This window comes from Eschrichtius robustus, chromosome 7 (genome assembly GCF_028021215.1).
Source record: "Eschrichtius robustus isolate mEscRob2 chromosome 7, mEscRob2.pri, whole genome shotgun sequence".
Lineage (NCBI taxonomy): Eukaryota > Metazoa > Chordata > Mammalia > Artiodactyla > Eschrichtiidae > Eschrichtius > Eschrichtius robustus.
This window is the reverse complement of record NC_090830.1, coordinates 80506269-80529235: the sequence shown is the minus strand read 5'-3', so window position 1 is coordinate 80529235 and position 22967 is coordinate 80506269. Positions and strand designations below refer to the sequence as shown.

The 22967-nt window shown below is 44.1% G+C and overlaps 1 protein-coding gene across 1 annotated transcript in view; it reads right to left on the bottom strand.

Moving 5' to 3' along the window:
- The window catches only part of LRMDA (leucine rich melanocyte differentiation associated), a 1092698-nt gene that overhangs the window by 489786 nt on the left and 579945 nt on the right, over positions 1 to 22967 (bottom strand). Inside the window, exon 3 of the mRNA XM_068547953.1 lies at positions 7978 to 8104. Coding sequence (XP_068404054.1) covers positions 7978 to 8104 — 127 coding nt within the window. The remainder of the gene's footprint in view (positions 1 to 7977; positions 8105 to 22967) is intronic.

Genomic DNA, 22967 nt, shown 5'->3' with positions numbered 1-22967 from the left:
CATGCCTCAACATTTGGTGTCTAGTGATGGGAAGCCTTGCATTCTACCATCCAGGGAAGTAGGCCCAGTCTAATGTGAGTAAATCTTCGTACGGAAACGTGCCACAGAGCTAACAGAGCTTGTGCGTGAAGGCTGCACGCTTACATAGGCCCTTTCCAGGGTCCTGGGAAAGGCCCTGGTAGTAGAGTCACATGGTCACATATTTTCATAAAACCTGCAAAAATAGGTTACTTGAACCGCAATCAGTTAAGAGCGTTGTCTTTCTCTGGTAGGACTTCTTCTGTCACACTTCTGCTTGAGTAGGATGATGCTGGAGTAGCTGTGGGAACTCTGGGGACCTAAGAGGAAATGGTGAAGGAGTGGCATTGAATTAGGATTCAGTGGGTCTGTTTCTGTGGTTTGTAGTCATTTCTGTGTCTGTTACTACCACAGCACAAGTAGGAATGGCTTGCAGTGATATTCCCACCACCCACCATGCTGACACACACATGTGGGGACCAACATAAAAACGACGATAAAACAGTTAATGAACTTATCAATTCAGAGAATATTTAAGATTAAGTTGCTGAGTATGTATACACACACACACTCAAACACAACTAACTTGAAATGTCTTGAAATCTTTTAGCTCATAGATGAGAGAAATGTGTAAGAGTTTTCCCAGAATTTAGTAATTCTAAAACTTTTACCAATAATTCAGTGGTGAAATTACCAATAATGAATGGTGAAACTGAAAGAAACATCCCTAAATATTAAAAATAAAAATCAATTTTCAGTTAGGTGGAATTATCTACTCTCTATAGGAAACACTGCAAAATTTAATTACATAATGAACTTATAAGGGAATTTGCAGAAAAGAAATAGAAAAAAGTTCTTATACAGATACGTTTAGTATAAAGGAGATTGTTTTCTAAATATTTTAATGTGCAGTATCCGTCAACCTAAAAAATTTTTAATTTGCTTTGATGTGTTTTTTATTCCAAATAAACATTCCTCTTCATACCTAATTTTGCATTTGTAATTATAGTCTTTGCCTTTAAGAGGGCCTCCTCAAATTATGCAAGCTCCATACTCCACAAAATCTGGATCCACCTCTTAACAGGAGGCCATGGAGAGGCAGACTCATTCGAATGTCTTGATCATGGGAATTTCTTGGGCAAAGGGTCTGCAGGCTTCAAGAAGCTTCAGCCATCCTATGCCAGTGAATCCAAGAAGTGCTGGACTCCTTGGAGCCTCAGAGCCTGCCTCCTTTAGGATATTTTGTGAGGCAGAAGCGAGTCCTTCTTCCTAAGCCTTCCAACTACCCGCTAAATGATCATTTGGGCTGGGCCAGGTGGTCCCCCCAAATTCACACTGTGAGTAATCACTAGCACCTACTCCACGGATGCTCTGGACCAGAACATCATCATTATGTTGATACCACCATTGGAGGATGACACGCGAGAAGAAGTTTTAATTGGTTTCTTCGTCTCCTGGGTCAGTAAGAACAAGCACAGCCCTGTCTTGCCTGATTGCGAGCTCAGAGACAGAACTTGTCACATTCCTTTCTGTCAAGTCGCATAGAAAACTAACCAGAGGCAATCAGCGGAGGGAACTCAGTGTCCCTGGCTAACCAAGACTACCTCAGTGGAGCCACTTTCAGGGATTCTCCAAAGGGTGGTTTCATTTTTTCTCCTTTTTAAAATGTGAAGCTATCTGGCACAGTTTCAACTCTCTGCAGCTGCATTCTCAGCACACACCTGGTTTCCCTCATCAAGTCTTCTCCAGAGTACTTGCCGTTTAGACTTTTTTTCAGTGTTGTCTACAGAAAGTTGCCACTGCAGAGCCCAGCTGTCATGGCTAGGCTTGCCAACGGAGATTTTCTGCAGAGGGCCCAAGATCAAAGCCACATCTTGCCTTGAAAGTTTGGAGCCCGAGGGAGGAGGGGAATCTCATGGTGTCACGTCCAGTTGCACAGGTCTGAAGCTGCTTCCCGGGTGAGAATGGGTACGTACCTCTCTCTGTGCTCAGCTCCAGGTCAAACGGCAGCACCTGTGACCACTGCGGGTATTTCAACCAGAGCTTATCCTGAGAGAAGATTTTCAAATGCTAAACAGTCTACATGGCATATTTGACTCACACCCACATGTGTCAGAAATATTATCACATCCAGATAACAATTGAGAAAACTATGGTCAGGACTTCCCTGGTGGTGCAGTGGTTACGAATCCGCCTGCCAGTGCAGGGGACACGGGTTCGAGCCCTGGTCCGGGAAGATCCCACATGCCGCGGAGCAACTAAGCCCATGCACCACAACTACTGAGCCCACGTGCCACAACTACTGAAGTCCGCGCGCCTAGAGTCTGTGCTCCGCCACAACAGAAGCCACTGCAGTGAGACGCCTGCGCACCGCAACAAAGAGTAGCCCCCGCTCACTGCAACTAGGGAAAGCCCACGCACAACAATGAAGACCCAATGCAGCCAAAAATTAATTAATTAATTTTTTAAAAAAAAGATACTTCTAAAAATATAAGAAAACTATGGTCAAAGGTCACACAGTCTCTAAATGGCCGAGTCTATACTCAGACCTAGGCCCTATAAAATGACACTTCTCGTCATTTCCTAACACAGAAAGGAGAATTTAAAACACTGAAAAATGAGGGGTCATATGCTTTTGTGGGACATCGTAAGGTTCTGTCATCCAGCTGTGCTCTGTACCTCAGTTGCTTTCAATTTGGGCTTATTCACTTAAGGCATCGAGGCTTTGGCTAACAGTTAAGGGTTCAAAGAACTTGTAAAGTTTTGGGGTGTTTAAGTGATTTCATACATCTATATAAAATGCCATTACAATCTCTCAACAATACTTCCAAATGTGTAACACCCAGTTTACAGGCACAGACCCTTCCCCAAGACGGCACGGTAAGTTGCTATGGGAACTCAAGTCTGGCCTTCTAACTCCACGCACTGCTCTCCTTACCACAGCCCAGCTGTGTAACATATAGCACTATTCTTTCTTCCTGTTGGCACTATAATTCATACTGTCTCTTCACACATGTGCTTAAGCAAAGAGACACAGAAAATAAAGAAATGAAGTGTGATTTAAAATGAAGTCAGCTTATCACCTTTCCCCACCCACCCCCAAAGGGCAAGTGGGAGAGAATAATTTGATTGTGCAAAGGTTAACTATCTATATTTTCCTGACATTTCTGTTGTTCCCTTATTTATGGTTGAGTATTCAGACATGATATGGCTGAGACTGTCCATGCTCATGGGTGAGCAAGAAGGAGAGAGTGTGAGAATATGAGTGTTGAGGAGAGGACGTCAACTCCATGGCCAGCGATTATGGGGCTAGTCCAAACAAGCCAAAGGAAGAAGAGAGAGATAAGCTATAAATATGAGATGAAGAGGTAGACTGGGACAACCAAGCTCTTAGGTCTACCAGAACAGGACCCCAAAGCTGAGGGCTGAACAGAAGTGGAACAAAGGGCTGGGAGATCAAGGAGGAAGTGTGCAGCTGGGAAGGTGAATTGAGAAGAAATTTGCCAGATGCTTGGTTTGGGCTCTGGAATCCCTCTCATATTTGTTCTACATTTGGCATGTGACTTGCTTTGGCCATGGGACAGCAACATCTATGATGCAAATAGGGCTTTAAAAGTACTTGTACATCAAGCTTTGCTCTTGGAGCATCCCTCCCACATGGAAAGGCCTGTGCTAGCCTGTTGGAGACATGTAGTCCAGCCAACAACCAGTACCAACCTCCAGATATATAAGCAAGGCCATCTCAGATCATCCAGCCCCAGCCGAGCCTCCAAATAACTGCGGTTGCATGAGTGACCCAAGCAAGACTAGCAGAAGAACCATCCAGCTGAGCCCTGCCCAAATAGCTGATGCACAGAATTGTAAACCAAAAATATTTGTTAATTTAAGCCACTAATTTTTGGGGTGGATTATCATGCAGCAAAGCTAACTGACAAAGCCCTAGTCTAAGGCATTTCATGGAGTAACAATAGCAATATGGAACCTCATAACTGTTGTAGAGCCTGGAGTATTTCCGTAAGTAAGGAGGAGAGTCAGTTGGCTGAAAAGGTCAAGTCAGGAGTACAGGATAAGAGAATGGCATGTAGCAGCATGTACTGCTGCTTTTACCTGCCTTTCATTCTACAACTTCTTGGTCAAGTGCATGGGGAAAGTAAACCAATCTTCATGATCACACTGGTAGATCAGGGAGAAAGAAGTCATGCCGCATCATGAAAAAGCTAACTAGTTATCTTTTGTATCTACTGGCAATAAAGTACTTACAACAGTGTAGTGATATAACTGGCCAGCTCTACAACTACACTTTGCCTTCTGCTGCAGTCCCTTTCACACCACCATCATTGCTCCCTGAGCATTACTGCTACAGATTGGAGAAAAGGACTGAACCATGGAAAAACAAGAAGCCTGTTAATATCTGATGATAGCAACACTGAAAACAAAACCGCTATTCAGTCCACCTTATTCCTTTAAAAATGAGAAACATTCTGCACAGCAAAGGAATCCACCAACAAAACAAAAAGGTAACCCACTGAATGGGAGAAAATAATTGTAAATAATATTTCATAAGGGGCTAATATCTAAAATATATAAAGAACCCATAAAACTCAACAGCAAAAGCAAAAAGAAAACCAATCCAATTACAAAATGGACAGAAGATCTGAATAGACATTTTTCCGAAGAAGACATACAGATGGCCAACAGGTACGTGAAAAGATGCTCAACATCGTTAATCATCAGAACCACCATGAGATTTCACCTCACACCTGTTAGAATGGCTACTATCAAAAAGACAAGAAATAATGAGTGTTGGTGAGGATGTGAAGAAAAGGGAACCCTTGTCCACAGTTGGTGGGAATGTAAATTGGTGCAGCCACTATAGAAAACAGTATGACAGTTCCTCAAAAAATTAAGACTACCATATGATCCAGGATTCCACTCCTTGGCATTTATCCAAAGAAAACAAAAACACTAACTTGAAAAGACGTATGTACCCCCATGCTCACTGCAGCATTATTTACAATAGCCAAGATATGGAAACAACAGAAGTGTCTATCGAGGATGAATGGATAAAGAAACTGTGATACACACACACACTCAATGAAATATTATTCAGCCATAAAAAAACAATGAAATCTTGCCATTTGTGACAACATGGATAGACCTCAAGGGCATTATGTTAAGTGAAATAAGTCAGACAGAGAAAGACAAACACTGTATGATCTCTCTTACATGTGGAATCTACAACAACAATAATGACATCGAGACCAAGCTCATAGATAGAGAGAACAGACTGGTGGTTGCCAGAAGAGGGAGGGGGTGATGGGAGTAGGAGAAATGGTAAACCGCTTTTTTGTTGCAGTTGTTTTTAGTTTAAATAAATTGAAAAAGTTAATTAATTAATTCTAAAGTGTATCCCTGTGCATTTTCAGTATATTCTATGCCAGGTTATGAAAATGAATCCTCTAAAATGGGAGACAGTAATGCTTAGTAAGTTCACATGAAGCATGAATATTAGTAGAATCTAACCTAATTAGACTAACCAGGTAATCTGCCAGGCATCAATATTTACTCAATATCTCTTCAATTGTCAGTGGTAATAGAAGAAAGCAATACTATAACCTACGTATTTCAGACACACTAGTATCCAACAAATACTTTCCAATAATTGGTTATTACATAAATCAGTGGTTGATCAAAAAAAAAAAAATCACCCACTGATTCATCTGCAGACTGGGATTGCATGAAATGACATTCTCTCACAGCTGGTATGCCCTTCTTTTAATTGTTTTGCTCAGGCTGGTGCTAAAAGGAGCTTGCATTTCTCAGTACGTACCAATTAATACAACAGAGAAGCAGCCAGGAAGTGTGCTGAGTGAGAAGAGGAATTGAGTTTGGGATTAGCATTTGTACAGCATTTGCTGTACAGTCCTTGTGACTTCATCTGTGGGCTGGTAGGGAAGCCCTTCTCACTGTACCATTTTTTATATTGCATTCTTGACAATATCCCGGGGCAGAGGCAGCTGGTTTTATAGCTATGCAGAAACCTGCTTTGCTTATGTCATCATTGTACTTTGATTCCAACATGCAAAAAAAGTTTTTCACATATTCCTCTTTATGAGTTATTCTGATAGGCAGGTGAAAGCTGTAACATCACACACACAAAAAAATGCGAAACAGAGGCTCTGAGATTACTTGACCATGGCCACACAGCTAAACATGATTAAGCTGACTCATGAACCCAAGTCCAACAACTCCAATACTCTACAGTGACGTGGAACACAGGATATGAACATTGGGGTCCATAGGAGGAACCACATCATCCAAATTCTAGTCTAGTTATCCTTTTCTTCTTAATTGATTTGAGAATATCATCCAGTTGATCATCCCAGACAGCTAAGGAACCCATAAGACACAATGACTGTAATAATTTTTCAAACAACAACTAGGAAACTTGGTTGACCAAAGGATAGGAGAAGAAAAAAAAAAAAAATCCATCAATGTTTCAATATGATAAAAGACCGATGTTTACTTGTAGGCCTTCTCCTTCTTCTAAGAAAGTGCCTATTATTAATGGACACAAATAGCATAGTTTACTGAATAAAGAAAATATTAACTTATGACTTACCATATAAACAGTGGCTAAAAATAATTGTGCAAATCATTCTTAAAGCTGACATAAACATATATGTTAATCTTAACATATTTATCTGGCTTTATCTCATACTCTATGGGAAAATGCCCCCATTCCATTTCTACTTCTAACTTACCATGTGAACAAGTGATTAAGCCACACCAGGTCTCAAACGCTCCATCAACAAAACAAGGTGATTGGACTTCAAGTCTGAAGTAACACAGCAAAATGGAAAGAACTGTGGATCTGGCCACAGTTGAGACTGAATCCGGGGCCTCGCATCTTGTTAAATGTCTGGCTGTGGGCCTATATTTCACCTCTCTCCTCATCTAGGTAAATGGACAAACCACACCCTTCTCATAGGGTTTGGAAAGGATGAAAAGTAATACACTTAAAAGTTACCTAGCATAGTGCCTGATGCACAGGAGTGCTCAATAAAGAACAGCTGATGATAATGATTTCTTCATCCCATAATCATTTACTGAACCTCAACTCTGTGCCAGACGTTATTCTAGGTGTGAAGGATACAGGAGTTAACAAAACTGACAAAACTCCCCACCTAAGCGAGCTGGCACTGTGCAGGCATGGAGGAGCTGTGTGGCTTACACTGAATAAAGGTTCTGATTCCTTTCTTAGCCTCACTACAGAAACCAGAGCAACTAGTCCCTTTGAGTCTCATCCCAGGCTGCTAGATCCTCACCCACTTAAGGAGAAACCACACACTAGAATGGCTCTCCTCGGCCCTTCTCATCATCCTAGTACCATAAACACCACAGAGGGCAGAGCTGGGCCTGGGCTTCCCACATATCCTCCAACTGAGCCCCTTCCCCCTTCTCTTTGGCCAAAAGCATTCCCCAAGCCTGCGCCAAAGCCTTCCAGAAACCTCCCTGAAGGCCAAGGTTGCTTGGCGGTACTACCCGCTGCTTCCCACCAGAGGTCGCCCTCCCACACAAGCCTAAGCAAACAGAACCCGGCTTTGCCTTCTCGGCAGCAGTGACATTATTTTCTTTCTCTATTTTTATCTATTAAAAAGATTTCTTTACAGCCATAACTTAGATCTCTACACTAAAATGGAGCAACAGGAAGATATAATGGTGCATTTCACTTATGAATGACCTGTAATAAATTACTCCGAAGTGTCCCGAGTGCCAGGAGACAGAACGCTTTGTCTGCCCACGGACTGTATTTCACCTGCTTTAATTTAGCTGACACATAAACCTCATTTGACATTTCGCAGGTATTTGTGGGGGGCGGGGGTGGGGGGTGGCCTGCGGGAGGGGACCACTGCGGGGCCGGGCGGGGAGTGTGGGTGGCGGCAGAGACAAGGATATTTGGTTCTTGTTGAGGGTTAAGGTGTGGAGCCTGGGTAACCCTGGCAACACGAGGTCATCCCCGAGCAGATTGTTGTCCAAGATGAGTTCCTCCAGGCTCCCGAACGCGCTCAGTCCTTCCAGCGACCTGCAATGACAAAGGCAACAGGAAAAATGATCCTGCACTAAATCAGGGAGGCCATTATGAGCCGAAATAAATATTTTAACCTTCCCTTTCAGGACTGGGAATAGTTTGGGCTTGGTGCCTGTCAGCAAAGTGAATGACAAGAATTAGTAGCGGGAGCCGGGGCGGGGGCGGCGGGGGAGAAGGGGCGGCGGGGGAGAAGGGGCCGCTGGCACTCACCGCATCCTTCACGCATTGCCAACATGAAGGATGAGGGTCACTTAGTGAGTAGCCAGGATCCAAAACAAAGGGCTTCAGATACGGCCTGCAGGATAAATTTGTCAATGTCTTGTGCCTTCAGGCACCCAGCCTCAGCTGACCCTAACCTCCATTCCCAAGATAAATAACTCTGTCACAGTTCACCTTCATTCCCTGGACACAAATTTAAGTTGTCATCCATCATTCCTGGCCAGAAATATCATACCCCTCTTACAATAATAAATACAACTTCAAGTATCATTTCTTAGCAGTTCTCCTCTACGCAGTCCTAGGAAAAGGCAAGGAAGGCTTCCTTTCTCTGCGTTCATCGCCTTTGACTTTTTCTCCCCTCTGCTTTTTTTCTTTACTAATCACTTAATTTGCTTCTGCCCAGTGTCCCTGTGGCTGCCTCAAAAGGCGAGATATCTGCGGAAGCACGGAATCACTCCAGCCTGAGTGGCTGTTTCTTTTTCTTTCATGATTTCTTTTTGTTTTTGTTTTTGTTTGGCGGGGGGGGGGGGGGGGGGGGGGGAGGGGAGGTAAGGAAGGGGTTGAGGGAATTTCTGCCTCAAGGCTCCTGACTTGCCGTTTACTGTTTTAATTTATGGAAAGTGGATTTCTCACTTCATTTTTTTGAAAAAAAAGTGCCGAATGCAGCAATGGAGATGTCGGGGCAGTAAAGAAACAGGCTTCGGAAAGAATTAAGTACCCGGCTCAGAGAAAAAAAAAGTATCGGGGGGGGAAAACAGCCCTGTTAATAGACGTAGCTGAAAGTTAACTCTTAAGGTTAGGGGCACAGGGCTGCTGGGGGTGCAGGCAGCGAGGGGCAGCTGTGCGCATGTGCCTGCCCGGTGCACGCAGATGGTAATTACAGAAAGCTGCCCGGTGGAGAGACTCACACGGCCACATGCTCCCAGCTCGTTCACCTGCCAGACCCAAGAGCTGTGCTGAGCCTGCACAGGCTGACAGCTGAGCTACGACGCTGACCAGAGGGTAGACCCACACAGGGCTGCCTGCCTGTTCTATAAAATGTAACGAATCGGGGAGATGCTGTCTACGCTATTTATGCACTTACTGATGGCCCTGCCATCACAGACCCTCCTGCTTGCGTGTGCAATGCTGGTACATGTGATGTGATTGTTCAGTGCCTGTATGTGTGGCGTGAGTGTGAACTCGAGCACCAGACCTTTCTGAATACATCCATCTCTCCCTTGTGGGACCTGTGTCAATAGGACTCCAAGATCAAGAGGAGGTGAAAGATGCCTGGTGAAGAAGCAATTCAACCCCCAGACTCCACTGGGCCCAGAGCTCCACCAGCAGCCCCACTCCTGCCCCAGACCTCCAGGTGGTCCCAGCCACGGCCCAGCACCCAGACCACATCTAATCCCATAACTGACACTACTTGCGCCACAGCAGGGGGGCAATACCGCATACACTTGGGGTCAAGGGTCAACAGGGTCACCAAGTTCCATTTCCTCCTCCTCCTCCTCCTCTCTCTCCTTCCTCATGTTTCAGGAAGGCAAAACAACATTTATACACGTATAGTCAGGAAGGCCTGGGGTTTTTACTTCTGTGCCATCATTTACTTGCAGCCTGAATTTGGGCATCTCAACAACCCCCTTGTGTTCCCTTCTTCTATGTTGTCCCAGCTCACAGGATCTTACAGGGAATACGTGGGAGAGGACTAACAACCTATTAGCAAATACTGGTTTCTTTCTTCTCCTTCCTCATTGATTTTTCTGGAAGCCCTGACCTTTGGTCAGGGGTGTGGTGGGGGGGGGGGTTCAGGATGCAGGGGGTGGGCAGAGGAGGAGATGTGCAAAGGTGTGTAGTAAGTGTGGCTTCTGCACAGAAACTTCACGCTTTCTTGAAGTCCCTTCCCCCTTGGGGGTTACTGAGTGCTGATCCCAAAGTGTTCAGGACTAGCCCCCGTTTACCTCAAGGGGAGTCGTGGCCACCTCCCCATCAGGGCACCTAATGGATGGCTAATCAGTCCTTTGTGCACAAACATCAGCTGGGCTCTGGTCAAAGGCGGCATCCAAATACACATTGTCCCGGAGTTACGTTATCCAAATATAATACTTTTATCATGAGAATCAGCAAAGGGTTGGCAACTGGCAAGCAGAAGAAAGCTCCCTTCCAAGAGTGCTTCAGGGGAGGCATAAGACAAAATGACACCACGTGGTGAGGACAAAGCCGGGAACACTAGAAGCAGTGCCCCCAGAGATGCCTTTCTCTCCAGGGTGGGCTCTGGGGCAGAGCTAAAAACAGGAGGGAGACTTCAGGGAGCACTTGGGAAGCTCAGCCTCAAATCCCCTGTCACCTGTCTGGTTCGAGATCCTTTTCGCCATGTCATATTGTTAGCTGCTCAGTTAAAAGGCAGGTTACGGGGGGTGGGGGGATTGCTAATTAATAAATCCCTGTCTTCATGTCATCACTGGGGTGTGCACTTGGTGATTTAATCAGCTAAATCCAGAGCTGAGGGATTGGAGGGGCAGGAGGCAGAGAGCATAATGAAGGATACAACTGGAGGGGAACAGGATTTCTGGAGCTTGGCTGGCATGTGGAAGGCAATAAACAGATGCTCGGAAGGTGCTTTTAGTTTTTACTTTTAAAAAAAGTTTACTTTTGTGTTATTGCTATTGTTGTTGTTGCTGCTTTCCCGGAAGGAAGATGGGGAAAGAAATTATGTGGGTCAATCTGTGAGCTCATACCCCTAAATACAAGATGCCTGCAAAGAGACGTGTGCTATTAAATTAAATGACAAGGCAGAAAAGGCTTTAAGCGTCCACACAGATCTATGCTGTTCAAGGGACAGCTATGGCAGCTACAAGAAAAAGGTGGCAGGACTGGAATTTCTCCCCTATAACCTTGTGTGTGGACAGCAAAATGCACCCCAGACCCAAGAGCCCTGGTGGAGGAAGTGAGTGTCACTCCAGGGTCACCCACCAGCTTACTTGGCTGTGGCTACAAATGCCTGAGGGGTGGGCTGGGAAGGCCAGGCAGGCCTGAGTGCCACGGCCAGGGGCTGGACAGAGAGGGCAAGGCACAGCCAGCTGGAGAGAGGTCTTCCCGGCCCAGGAAGGAGATGTCAAGGGCAGGCAGGGAGACCCGGTGTGCGGTCCGATCTGTGGCAGGTGGTTTGCTCTGGAGACCTAATCAGCACCTCCAAAGTGCCCTGCAGGCTGCCGGCCTCCGCTCCACCAGCGGGAAAGCTGCCCATTATGTCACCCACAGGTACCATCTTGGTTACCTCGTTCGCAGGGCTCCGGCTGGGCTCCCCCAGGAGCCGCTGCGGCTGCCGGGAGAGTCCCAGTGCCTTTTCCAAAGTCACATCAAAATGACAAAACATCACAATGCATTCAGCTCCAGCGGATTCAAACAGAGAGAACTTTTAAGTTTCCACTGTAATTAACCCTATCCTCGTTAAGATAATTATGATCAAGCTTCCTGTCAGAGTTAATATCCCAGCATCATTGCCCGTGGCTCCCACTCTGCCTTCATTAGCTTACAAAAACAGTGGCGCTAAACAGGCCCCTTGCCCTCTGCAAGTCAGGCCAGTGCTGTGAGCCTCACAGAGGGAGGGACCTCAGGCAGGGCAGCAGGGCCTCCTGGAACCCCGATCCCTTCTGCTCCTGGGTGGGCGCACACTCAGTGGTCTCCATCCTTTCCCCAAAAGTTGTCAGAACAGGGAAGGAGAAGGGCCCGGACCAGAGCAGGGCTGGGAGGTTTGGGCAGAAGAGGTATTCAAATGTAGCTCCCCCTTCCCCAGCAAAAAACCAGCCAGGAAAGCCATCAGAAGACACATCCAGAACTCCCGGTTCAAGAACTGCCCATCTCTTTCCTGGGGTACAGGCTACGGTCAGAACTAGACCTCTCTGCCCTCAGCTCCCAGCCTGTAGCGGGGATGATAATTTTGCCTGACATGAGATGGGCAGGGAACGGGGAGACAGTTAACCACAGACCCTGAGAAAGAAAAGTATCTCTTTGTGGAACCAGAGTTGCCTCAAATCCAGAACCGATTAAGAAAAGAAGATTTCTGCTAAGGTCTTTATCTACTCCCTCTGTGATATCTACCTAAATATCCATATACATATTTTTAACCGAGAAAATGGAGAGGCCGTGGAAATCCTAGAGGACCCAACCCATATATCTGATGTCTGCCACACTGGCTAGTTCTGCAGACCTGCTCAGGCCAGCCACTGCCTGCTGTGTAACGGTCTTTCTGCATGACTCCTGTCTGCCCAGCTCCCAACAAAAAGGGATCTCAGTGCAACCTCCGAAATACCTAGAAAGTTGTCAAATGCACAGTAAGGGCTCAATGCCTTTCAGCCAACTGACTACTGATTAGCCAGGAGCCTGTGAGTTGCTGAGTAAAAAGCTGCCAATGGCATGGCAAGGGTAGGACAAAGAGCAGGCCTCGGGGTGACCAGCCAAGGGCTAGGAGGGCAATCCCTCAATCTGCATTCTTTCAGGGGCCAGAGCGCCTCCCCTCTCTTTACCCCAAGGCCAAGCGACTGAGAATAGGCAGAAGTGACATTCGGCAAGTCTGCGCCTGTATACCAGTATTGGTTACTAAACTATTTCAGTAATTCCTTACCAATTGGTAAAAAAATTGCAGCTCTGAGTACCCTGGGTGTCCCACCCTGTTACCCTGGCCACTCCCCAGAGCTCCCAGACCTTTCCACAGTTCAGCAACTAAGTGGTTAATGTCCCTTTCACCCTCATCACACGGGGCCTTCAAGGACCCTGCTTCAGCGAAGATCTTTCTGACTGGTCAGTGCAACTGTTAAATAATTGAAACATTACACTTGAGAGCAGAAATAGCAACTTGTACACTTCACTCCTCCCCACCATGCCAAGTACAGTGTCTGGCACACAGCAGGTTCTTGTTGAATGTCTACGCACAGACTTACAACAGAGGCCATGACCAAAGCTACAAGGACAGGACAGACAGCACAGAGCTACACATGGGGAATAAAGGAAGAACTATGAGAATAGGAAAATTGTGATATGACTGCTCCCGTCCCAGAAAATGGCCCAGTGGCACAGACATTTTTAGAAAGGCTGCTCATCTAACCGATGAGCGGAATCCTTTCTTTCTGCCATAAAACATTTTTTATATACTATTTAAATGGATATATATATAACTATAGATAGTACATAATATATAGTATATTACTATAGATAGTATATACTATAGTATGTCACTATACATAGTGTTATATGTACAGTTGGCACTATGTATTTTCTACATATTTTTCTGTCATTCAGGTCACATAACCAGGGGTATATGTACAAATAATGATATAAATCAACTATCTATATGGTAAGTATATCAATAGAGGATGACTGTATCTTTAAAAATTAGGAGAATGTGGAAAGGGCTCTAGGCTATGTAAGACAGTGTACAGTGACACCATGTGACAGTATATCACATGGAATTTGTCAAAGTCACTTTCAAAGCCCTATTGAGCCCCGTCAGGATGGATGATCCCTGATCTTCAGAGAATAAAATTCAAAAACGGTATAAGAGATCTGAACCCAAGACCAGTCAAAAATCTAAGGTAGTTAGCTAGGTGTTTGTTAACTCTATGTGGGATCAAGTCCAAAGCCATCATGCACCATACTTAGTAACAGTAAAAAAACAAAAAACAAAAAACTGTTAAATATGATCCCTCAAGAATTATGGAGAATGAGCAAGGAGCTAGGAGTCCAGAAATGAGTGCCTGCATTTCCAGTTATTTGAAAAGGGAAGTAAAATTCTATAAACTTCAGATTGATAAGTTCATAAACTTACCTACATGGAATTCTAGTCAGACTGTAGCTCTGAGGAGCCATTATTTTCTTGTCCTATATTATAGGACAAAATAAATCATGTATGTGATCATGTAACCCTTTTCACTTTTGCTGCCAGGAAGCTCAGAACTAAATTGTGACCCAACTGTAAAAAGGCAGTACCCCATGGTCTCTATATCTGCTTTCTAACTTCACTGTCAAGGCTTATAAATATTTTATAGACTATCTATATATTGTTTTTTGTTTTACTAATTCTAATAAGCTAGCTCAAATCCTTTGTATAATAAGGTAGGATGGAGATATATATATATATATATATATATATATATATATATATATATATATATATATATATATATCAATTTAATATAGCATAGCTTCTCAAACAGGCAGTTTCTGTGCATGAAGGACAAGTTCTGTGAGGCCAGCTATTAATGCGGACGGCTGACTAGGAATAAAGATGTATACTGTATCCCCATTTCACAATGTATTTGAAAAGAATTCTACTAATTCTAATGATATCCTTGTGGCAGAAAAGCAAAAAAAGGACTAGAAAATGACCACTTTAGGTAGAGTCATAACCGGTTTGAAAATATACCTGAAGAATACTAATTAATGGCTCAGCTTGCTCTGGGGAAAGGTTCTGGGGACTTTGGTCCTGATGTTTTGCCAATGACTTGGTTAAGGACAGGTTTATCACATTTATGGAGGCCAGCACCTAGAAAGATATTTAAAAGGCTGCAGTAGGAACCAAAATGATCCTGCTAGAATCAACCCATTGTTTCAGCCCAACAAGATGACATTTTTCAACGTCTAATGTAAAGACCTAAATATAGATTTAGAGTTCAACTACCCCAAAGTACCCATTTAATTAAAACATTAAAAGGCAAATGAAAATTGGGGAAAACGTTTACAATCTCTCCAATAGCGTAAGGTTTAACATCCTTAATATAAAAAGAGTGTTTGAAAATCATTAAGGAAAAGCTGAAAGCCCTAGGATAAAAGTGATCAAAAGACATGGAGAGAAAATACACAAGGAATGCAAATGGTCAATAATGAAAATGTGGGGTGAAATTTCAGCTTCATTGGGAATCCAAAATATTCAAATTAGACAAGATATTTTCACCTTACTAGCAAATGCACTGTTTTCTTAACTCTTAACATAGTCTTGTCAAAAGTTCAAGGTAACACTAATGGGAGAGTGAAACTGTTATAACCTTTCTGGATGTCAATTTATACTAAAGCCTCAAAAATTATCACCTCTTCATCCAGTAATTCCAAGAATTTATCCAGCAAATATCAAAGAAGTCTATATGGTTTAGGTATGTTCACTACAGCATTATTTATAATAACATTGTAAACAAGCCTAAATGCGCAATGATCGAGGAATTATTAAATAAAGCTTAAAATATCTGTATGATGAAACACCATGCAGCAACTTATTTTTCTTAATTAATTAATTTATTTATTTATTTATTTATTTATTTATGGCAGCGTTGGGTCTTTGTTGTTGTGCGCGGGCTTTCTCTAGTTGCAGCGAGCAGGGGCTACTCTTCGTTGTGGTGCATGGGCTTCTCATTGAGGTGGCTTCTCTTCTTGTGGGGCGTGGGCTCTAGGCGCACGGGCTTCAGTGGTTTTGGTACGCAGGCAGTTGTAGCTCGCGGGCTCTAGAGCGCAGGCTCAGTAGTTGTGGCGCACGGGCTTAGTTGCTCCACAGCATGTGGGATTTTCCTGGACCAAGGCTCGAACCCGTGTCCCCTGCATTGGCAGGCAGATTCTTAACCACTGCACCACCAGGGAAGGCCCCATGCAGCAATTTAAAATGATACTAAAGGCAGATATCCATGGATCCAGTAAAACTGTCACATTATCTATTTAAGCACCTAAATTAAGTTATAATACAGAAAATACACAAATATCTCATGCATGGAAATTAAAAGTCATCCATGTACTCACCTCCATTCTCTACACAAATTTTCATCTGTACTATGTCTTCCATGTTGATGGTTAAGAGTCATCAGTCTTTTTTTTTAAATAAATTTATTTATTTTATTTATTTATTTTTGGCTGTGTTGGGTCTTTGTTGCTGTGCGCGGGCTTTCTCTAGTTGTGGCGAGCAGGGGCTACTCTTCGCTGCGGCGCGCAGGCTTCTCATTGTGGTGGCTTCTCTTGTCGAGGAGCACGCACTCTAGGTGCGCAAGCTTCAGTAGTTGCGGCGCAAGGGCTTAGTTGCTCCACGGCATGTGGGATCTTCTTGGACCAGGGATCGAACCCGTGTCCCCTGCGTTGGAGGCGGATTCTTAACCACTGCGCTACCAGGGAAGTCCCAAGAGTCACTAGTCTTCGTTAGTTGTTTCTAGTTTACAAACTGCTGTTAATACACAATCTTGTACATTGGGACTTTATGACAATTCTGTACACACAAATACACATTGATGCATACATATATATCCACATATCTAGCTGTAGATGGATGGATGGATGGATGGATGGATGGATGGATGGATGGATGGATGGATAGATAGACAGATCCCAGATATACACCATTAACCCTTAAGTAACGAGTTTATAGGACTTTTTTCCTTCTCTTTTACAGTTTTCACTAGTTATTAGATTTTCTATCATGAGTAAGTATTTTATTATAATCAGGACAAACTGCAGTAAATATTACTTTTAAATAAAACAAAACCATTTCCCAAACAGAAGATGGAGGAGGCTTAGATAAAGAGGGCTTAGTTAGTACGAATCTCCAGAGTGGGGCTGCCACCACAGAAGCCAGTCTGATCCCGGTCCACACTACTGGCCCCTCAGTAACTCTACTGGGAGCTTTGTTTCAATTCTCGGTGCCAGACTCCAAGGAGCATCAGCATTCGGAAACACCGCATGACCAGAACAACCAGCTGCTTTGGAAGGGTGTGAGGAACGGTGACTGAGACCGTCAAGATGACCTAACCAGGAAGAGAGGAGGCTTAGTTGTTTCAAAGTAGTGAGTCTATGGCATGCCAGAAGGCAGAATCAAGAACAAATTTTTTGATTTGAGAAAATGATGTAATTTGGGAGGAGAGGTCTTGAATCAATGTTTTACAAACTTCTAAAAATAGAGAGCTGTTTGCCAAAGGACTGAGCTACCTTATGAGTCATTATATGAATTTGATCAGAGACTGGGAATCATAAAGGATGTTCACAGGGAATTTCTGCATACAGAAGATGAGATTCAGTGACCACTAAGATTCTATCCAGATTCTGTGCTTCTCTGACCGGAGCTCCTTCTGCTATAACCACAGTTCACAAGGACTGCCAAGAGCCACTTCTTCCCTGCCAGAAGGGTCCCTTCTGACCCAGCCTGGTGGAAAGAGGGCAGCAGAGAGCTCTAGCTCTGTCATTCCCCATCACACTCAACTCTGTGCCTTATTCTGATCTTCTAGCTGGGATTGTGCAAGGTCTCTTTAATGCTTCCCTAACTAGGGGGGCATCCCCATAATTAAAAAGGCACATGTCAACACACTTACAGCCTCTTACAGCCAATAAACCAGATGTCAGAGCCACAGCATTGTCTGCATGCGTCACAGTCTTCTTCCTAGACGCGCAGACTTTGAGTCCTAGGGGGATTTTAGGGTGTTCCATTCTCCACTTCACAGAAGGTGACCAATGCTCAGAGAGGTAAAGTGGCTTGACTGAAACCATACATAGTAACCAAGACGTGTCTAGAACTTTTGGACATACAGAGCAGTGTTCCCTCAACTAAACCGTGATAAGCTACCTCTAAATAATTTCTAGTGGAGGTCTAGAAATGGAAATTCACCATTGCCACACTCTTTACCAAAACACAGCATATCTCTTTGTAATTCATTCATTATAGGTCTTCAATTGTAATGATCAACCTAGATGGTCTTCAGATTCTTTTTCCTTTCGATCTCTACCCCCGTCCTAGCCCTCCTAGAACAATCCCCAGAAGAACGAGTTCTTATAGTTTTTTTTAATGTGGTTCTCACGAGGTTAAGTATTCATTAGGTAGGGCTGGGTTGAAATTTACCAGCTAACGGTCCCCTCGGCATGTACCTCTATAGCTTATTCATTCATTTACAAAAGTGTAGTGAGAGCCAACTCGGTGCCTAGCACTCTGCTAAACTCTGGGGCTACAGAGATGGCTGAGGCATAGTCCCCTACTGTTAAGTAGTAGATACAGACAAGAAAGCAGTTGCCATAGAACGCAGGGTAGTGGGTTAGATTGGGATGACAAGCACTACTTTGGGTGGGGAGGGCTGGCTCAGGGAGAACTTCAAAGAGGAGATGGGCTTGAGCAGACAAGTCTCAGTCCAGGTGAATTCTCATCTTTTGAGCCTCTACTTGCACTTTATGCCAAAGGTGGGGGTGAAAGAACATGAGAAGAAGAGAGAATTTGATTCTGGCACTCCAGTAATGGACATTCCAAAAAGCATATTGAGAACCAGAAAGCCTGTCTGTGACATCCACTTCCAGTATGTCAGGTTCTCAACGAGCACCTCCATCTGGGGATACGAAAGATGCACAGTTCATGGCACCCACTCCCAGTGGGTTTATCATCTATGGGAAGAGAGAAAGAAGTTAAACTTGAAAGGAGGAGAAATCATATAGGACGGCATACATTAAGCAGTATGGGCAAGATGGGCTCTAGATGTTGAGAGAAAAGTAATGAGGGCTTTAGTGGTCACCTTTTAGGCCCATCCTCCTACGTCTGTCCTGAAGTTATTACAGCAAGTGAGTCCCTAAGGACAGAAGTGAGGAACGAGGTACCCGTACCCTCCCTATGAACATGTCAGATGTCCCCACGTCTTGTTCCCATCACTCTGCCCATCTGGCTCTCCTCTCCTCTCAGCCCATCTTTCTTAACATTTCTCCCACCCTGGTGACAGGGCTTGGTTCTGGGTTTTGACTACGTCTCTAAAATTATTTTGATTCACGGCTTGAGATTTTACAAAACCACACATGCACGCATGGAGCCTGTGGCCTCGGGTTCTTGTTTGTTTTTAAGAGTCTAAAGAGTGAGTTTGTTTGGCGGGTTCTATAAATGGAGGTTTTCTTTACTGGGGAGATGTAAGGGCGCGGACGTGGTGTGCTGCAGCCGCGGTATGTGTGCACGTCGCCATGGGACGGAATCCAGCGCCCGGTAGGGGAGGCTCCCATGGCCATTGGGCAAACATATGTTGGGCCAAGAACACAGCTCTTCAACCTCATGAACTGTGTGCTTGAAAGATAACAGTGTCTCTTCCACATGCGGCTTTCACCACCCTCCGCAAAGGGAATTTCTAATCCAACAGATGGTGTCTACTCATTGCAAACCAACCAGAAAAGGAGACATTTACATGGCTGGGCCTCCAGGCCCTAGAGACCCAGAGGGGCCCTCATCAAATACTTGCCCAAAGACCAGCTCCCCATGGGCAGGGCCCTCTGGAATGGAATCGGGCCAGGAAAACCAGCAAAAACGTGCCAAGTGCTGATTCTGTGAGGTCCCAGTTGGCTGAAAAAGGTGAAAACATGTTTTCTGTCCCAGACTACAGGATAGCTTTATATCTCCTTCAGGAAAGAAAGCCCTGGGAGATATGGTAACCTCCAAAAGTCGCTTGCTACTGGAGCCATTTTCCTTCTTCCAAAGCAGCCCTTGCTTCGTGATTTGCAAAACCTTTCAAAGAACAACTGTGTCAGGTTTGGGCTCCATTTCATATAATGGCACATTCTGGGCCCTGAGGACCAACACCTAACAGAAGTGACAGTGCTAGGGACAAAGAGGAGAGAGCCAATGCCTGTAGATGTACAGCGATGAACAAGGGACTTCCCTGGGACTAAACGAAGGTTCTTTCTTCCTTGTCTGCCTCTCTGGTTATCTGACTGCTGCCCTTGGGGGCAGAGTGTGCTGGTGGTGGTTTTCCAAGGCACGTGGTGTTCTGATCTTGTCAACTCAGTGAAGCCAAACACAAAACATAGTAAGAAGACACACGAAGTAAGACCGCTAAACTAGGAGACAGGAGCTCTGTTTTCCTAGATGTGCTGTAAGACTTTGGAAAAAGAACACCCCTCAGGTTTAATTTTCTAATCCATCACAGGGGCAAGAAAACCCCTGACCTGTATAGTTTGCATATATTGGAATGGGGAAGACGTGGGATAAAGTATGTGTAAACAAACCTAGATAAATATAAGGATTGCTGATATTTGAAAGACCGTTTTGCAAACAATAATGTGTGTATTTTCTATCGAGGTAATTAGTGACCAAAGAAAAGGAAGCAAGTAGCCAAAGCTTTCCAAGAGATACTAACACTTATGCAGAATCATCTGGCAACAGAGCAGCTTGGGAGAACCTCTGTCTGAAGAATGACCAGGGACCCTGATCCCCGTCCTGCCTTGGTGACTACTTTCCTGCCATGCTTCAGTCATATCCTTGCCCCATAATTTTTTGTAAATTGGGGAGGCTGGATTCAATTATTTCAGATGTCTCTTCCCTTTGCAATATTCTCTGCTCTAAAGTAGGTTGCAGGAGAAAAGCCCCCAAGCTAAACCAAAGTTTCATTATGTCCTTCATTATGCCACCATTCAGTAAAAAGTTCAGCATGAATGTGGCAGGCCATCCCCAACCTTCCTACGGCCAGAAGAGGGGTTTGAAGGGCAGGGGTGCAGGGAGAGTTTCAAGTCTCAAGTATGAAATCTGATTAACAAGGACTATCTGGGGAGGGAAAAGTTGGGGGAGAAGAAAAATACCACCCCTCCACCCCTGCGTTTTTTCATCTTTCAAGGCATCCTAGACTAGGGAGTGACAGGCAAAGTGACACAGTGCTCAGAGGGCAAAAGATAAATGTTTGATGGATTGGCCATTGGTAGGGAAGTGATGGGCTTTGTATGTGCATAATGGCTGAGCTGCCTTTCCATGTCGATCGCCTGCCAAGATAAGAAGCCATAATGAATGGACCTTGAGATGCCCTGGACAGGAGTGGTTTTCATTTGACTTGTTTTAATAAAATTAATTTTAAACAGAAGAACAACAACAAAATGGCAGAAGAAAGAGGAGAGCAATTTGGAGAGACCAGAAGGGCTGAGAATTACAAATATCCAGAGTGGACGTTAACCATCGGCTTTTGCATTCACTGTGCTCATCAAGTCAGCAGAGGGAAAAAATTTGATTTCATTACATCTATATGTCATCAAAAGGCTGTCTGTGTCCAGTATTGTGGAGAGACACTGAGATACGGAAATTAATGGCCTGGCTGAATAGAACAGTACCCTGATATGCACAGAATGGATCATTCATTCATTCCTCCATCGGCAAATATTAACTGAGCATCCCCTACCTAGGGTGAATGAAACAGGTCTGCTCTCACCTGCATTGGAGCCTGGTGGGCTTGGCTTTTCTAGCAAAGTGAGGAGTACTCTCCTGGTCCAAGGACTCCTACTGTGCTAGGTGTCTCTGCCAGGCAGCCATGACTCTACATCCTTGAACATGTCCCACCCCCAGCTAATTTCTCATTTCCATATTTATCTTCTGATTTTGGTCTTCTGGTCCTATGTTTGTGCTTGGCTTCACTGAGTTTCCCAGATCACCTCCATCAGAATAACACAATGCTTGTGAAAACCCCACAATGATATTCTACCGCCAAGAGCAGCAGCCATATAACCAGGATGGCAGACTTCAGCCCAAGTACCCTCTAGCTATGCCCATGAGTACACTACTTTGTGGACTTTGGTTTTCTCCATATGCAAAATGTGGAATTGGAGCAGATGATTTGCTCCATCTTTTGACTAACGTTATTCGAGGCCTTGAAAGATCAAACATTCTGACAGGCCTGGGAGTACAAACCTGGTTAAGATATTATCGTGTCCTCAAGGGGCCCAAGATCTCGTGAAACAAGGGCAAAAACAATTGGCCATAACACAATGAGGTTTAAGTGCTCCTACTGCCTCCAGGGGACCTTAAAAGACCTCTAAGATCCCTTCCAAGACTCAAGTGTCCTAAGATTAGTGTCCTAACCCCCATTTTTCTTTGATTTTTAAGACGAAGTACAGAAATACAAAGAAGCTTGGTTATCCAAGCATTCTAACAGTCACCTCCATGATACCATGCATTTTCCCCATGTTAGAAGAATCCTATGCAAAATGCAACATGAAAAATAATTCTCCCCTTTGTATGGTGACAGACGGTAACTAGACTTATTATGGTGATCATTTTGTAATGTACAGAAGTATTGAATCACTATGTTGTATACCAGGAACTAACATAGTGTTGTAGGTCAATTATACTTCAAAAACAAACAAGCAAGCAAGCAAACTCATAGAAAAAGAAGTCAGTTTTGTGGTTACCAGAGGGTGGGGGAGAGAGAATTGGTGAAGGTGGTGAAAAGGTACAAACTTCCAGTTATAAGATAAATAAGTACTAGAGATGTCATGTACAACAGGATAAAGATAATTAACGCTGCTGTATGTTATAGATGAAAGTCGTTGAGAGTAAATCCTAAGAGTTCTCATCACAAGGAAAAGCAGTTTTTTTCTATTTCTTTAATTTTGTATCTATATGAGATGACAGATGTCCACTCAACTTACTGTGCTAATCACTTCATGATGTAGGTAAGTCAAATCATTACGCTGTACACCCTAAATTTATACAGTGCTGGATGTCTACTATACCAATAAAACTGGAAGAAAAAACTAAAGTAAAATAAAACCTAAAAAAAAAAAAAAAAGAAAGAAAGAAAAAAAAAATCTCCCCCTCCTTCCTGCCTCTGAGGGTATCCTTTTTTCCACAACTACAAAAGGAAAGGCACTCATTACTAAACAGATCAGCAAGGCTTGCACTATTGGAGAATATAAA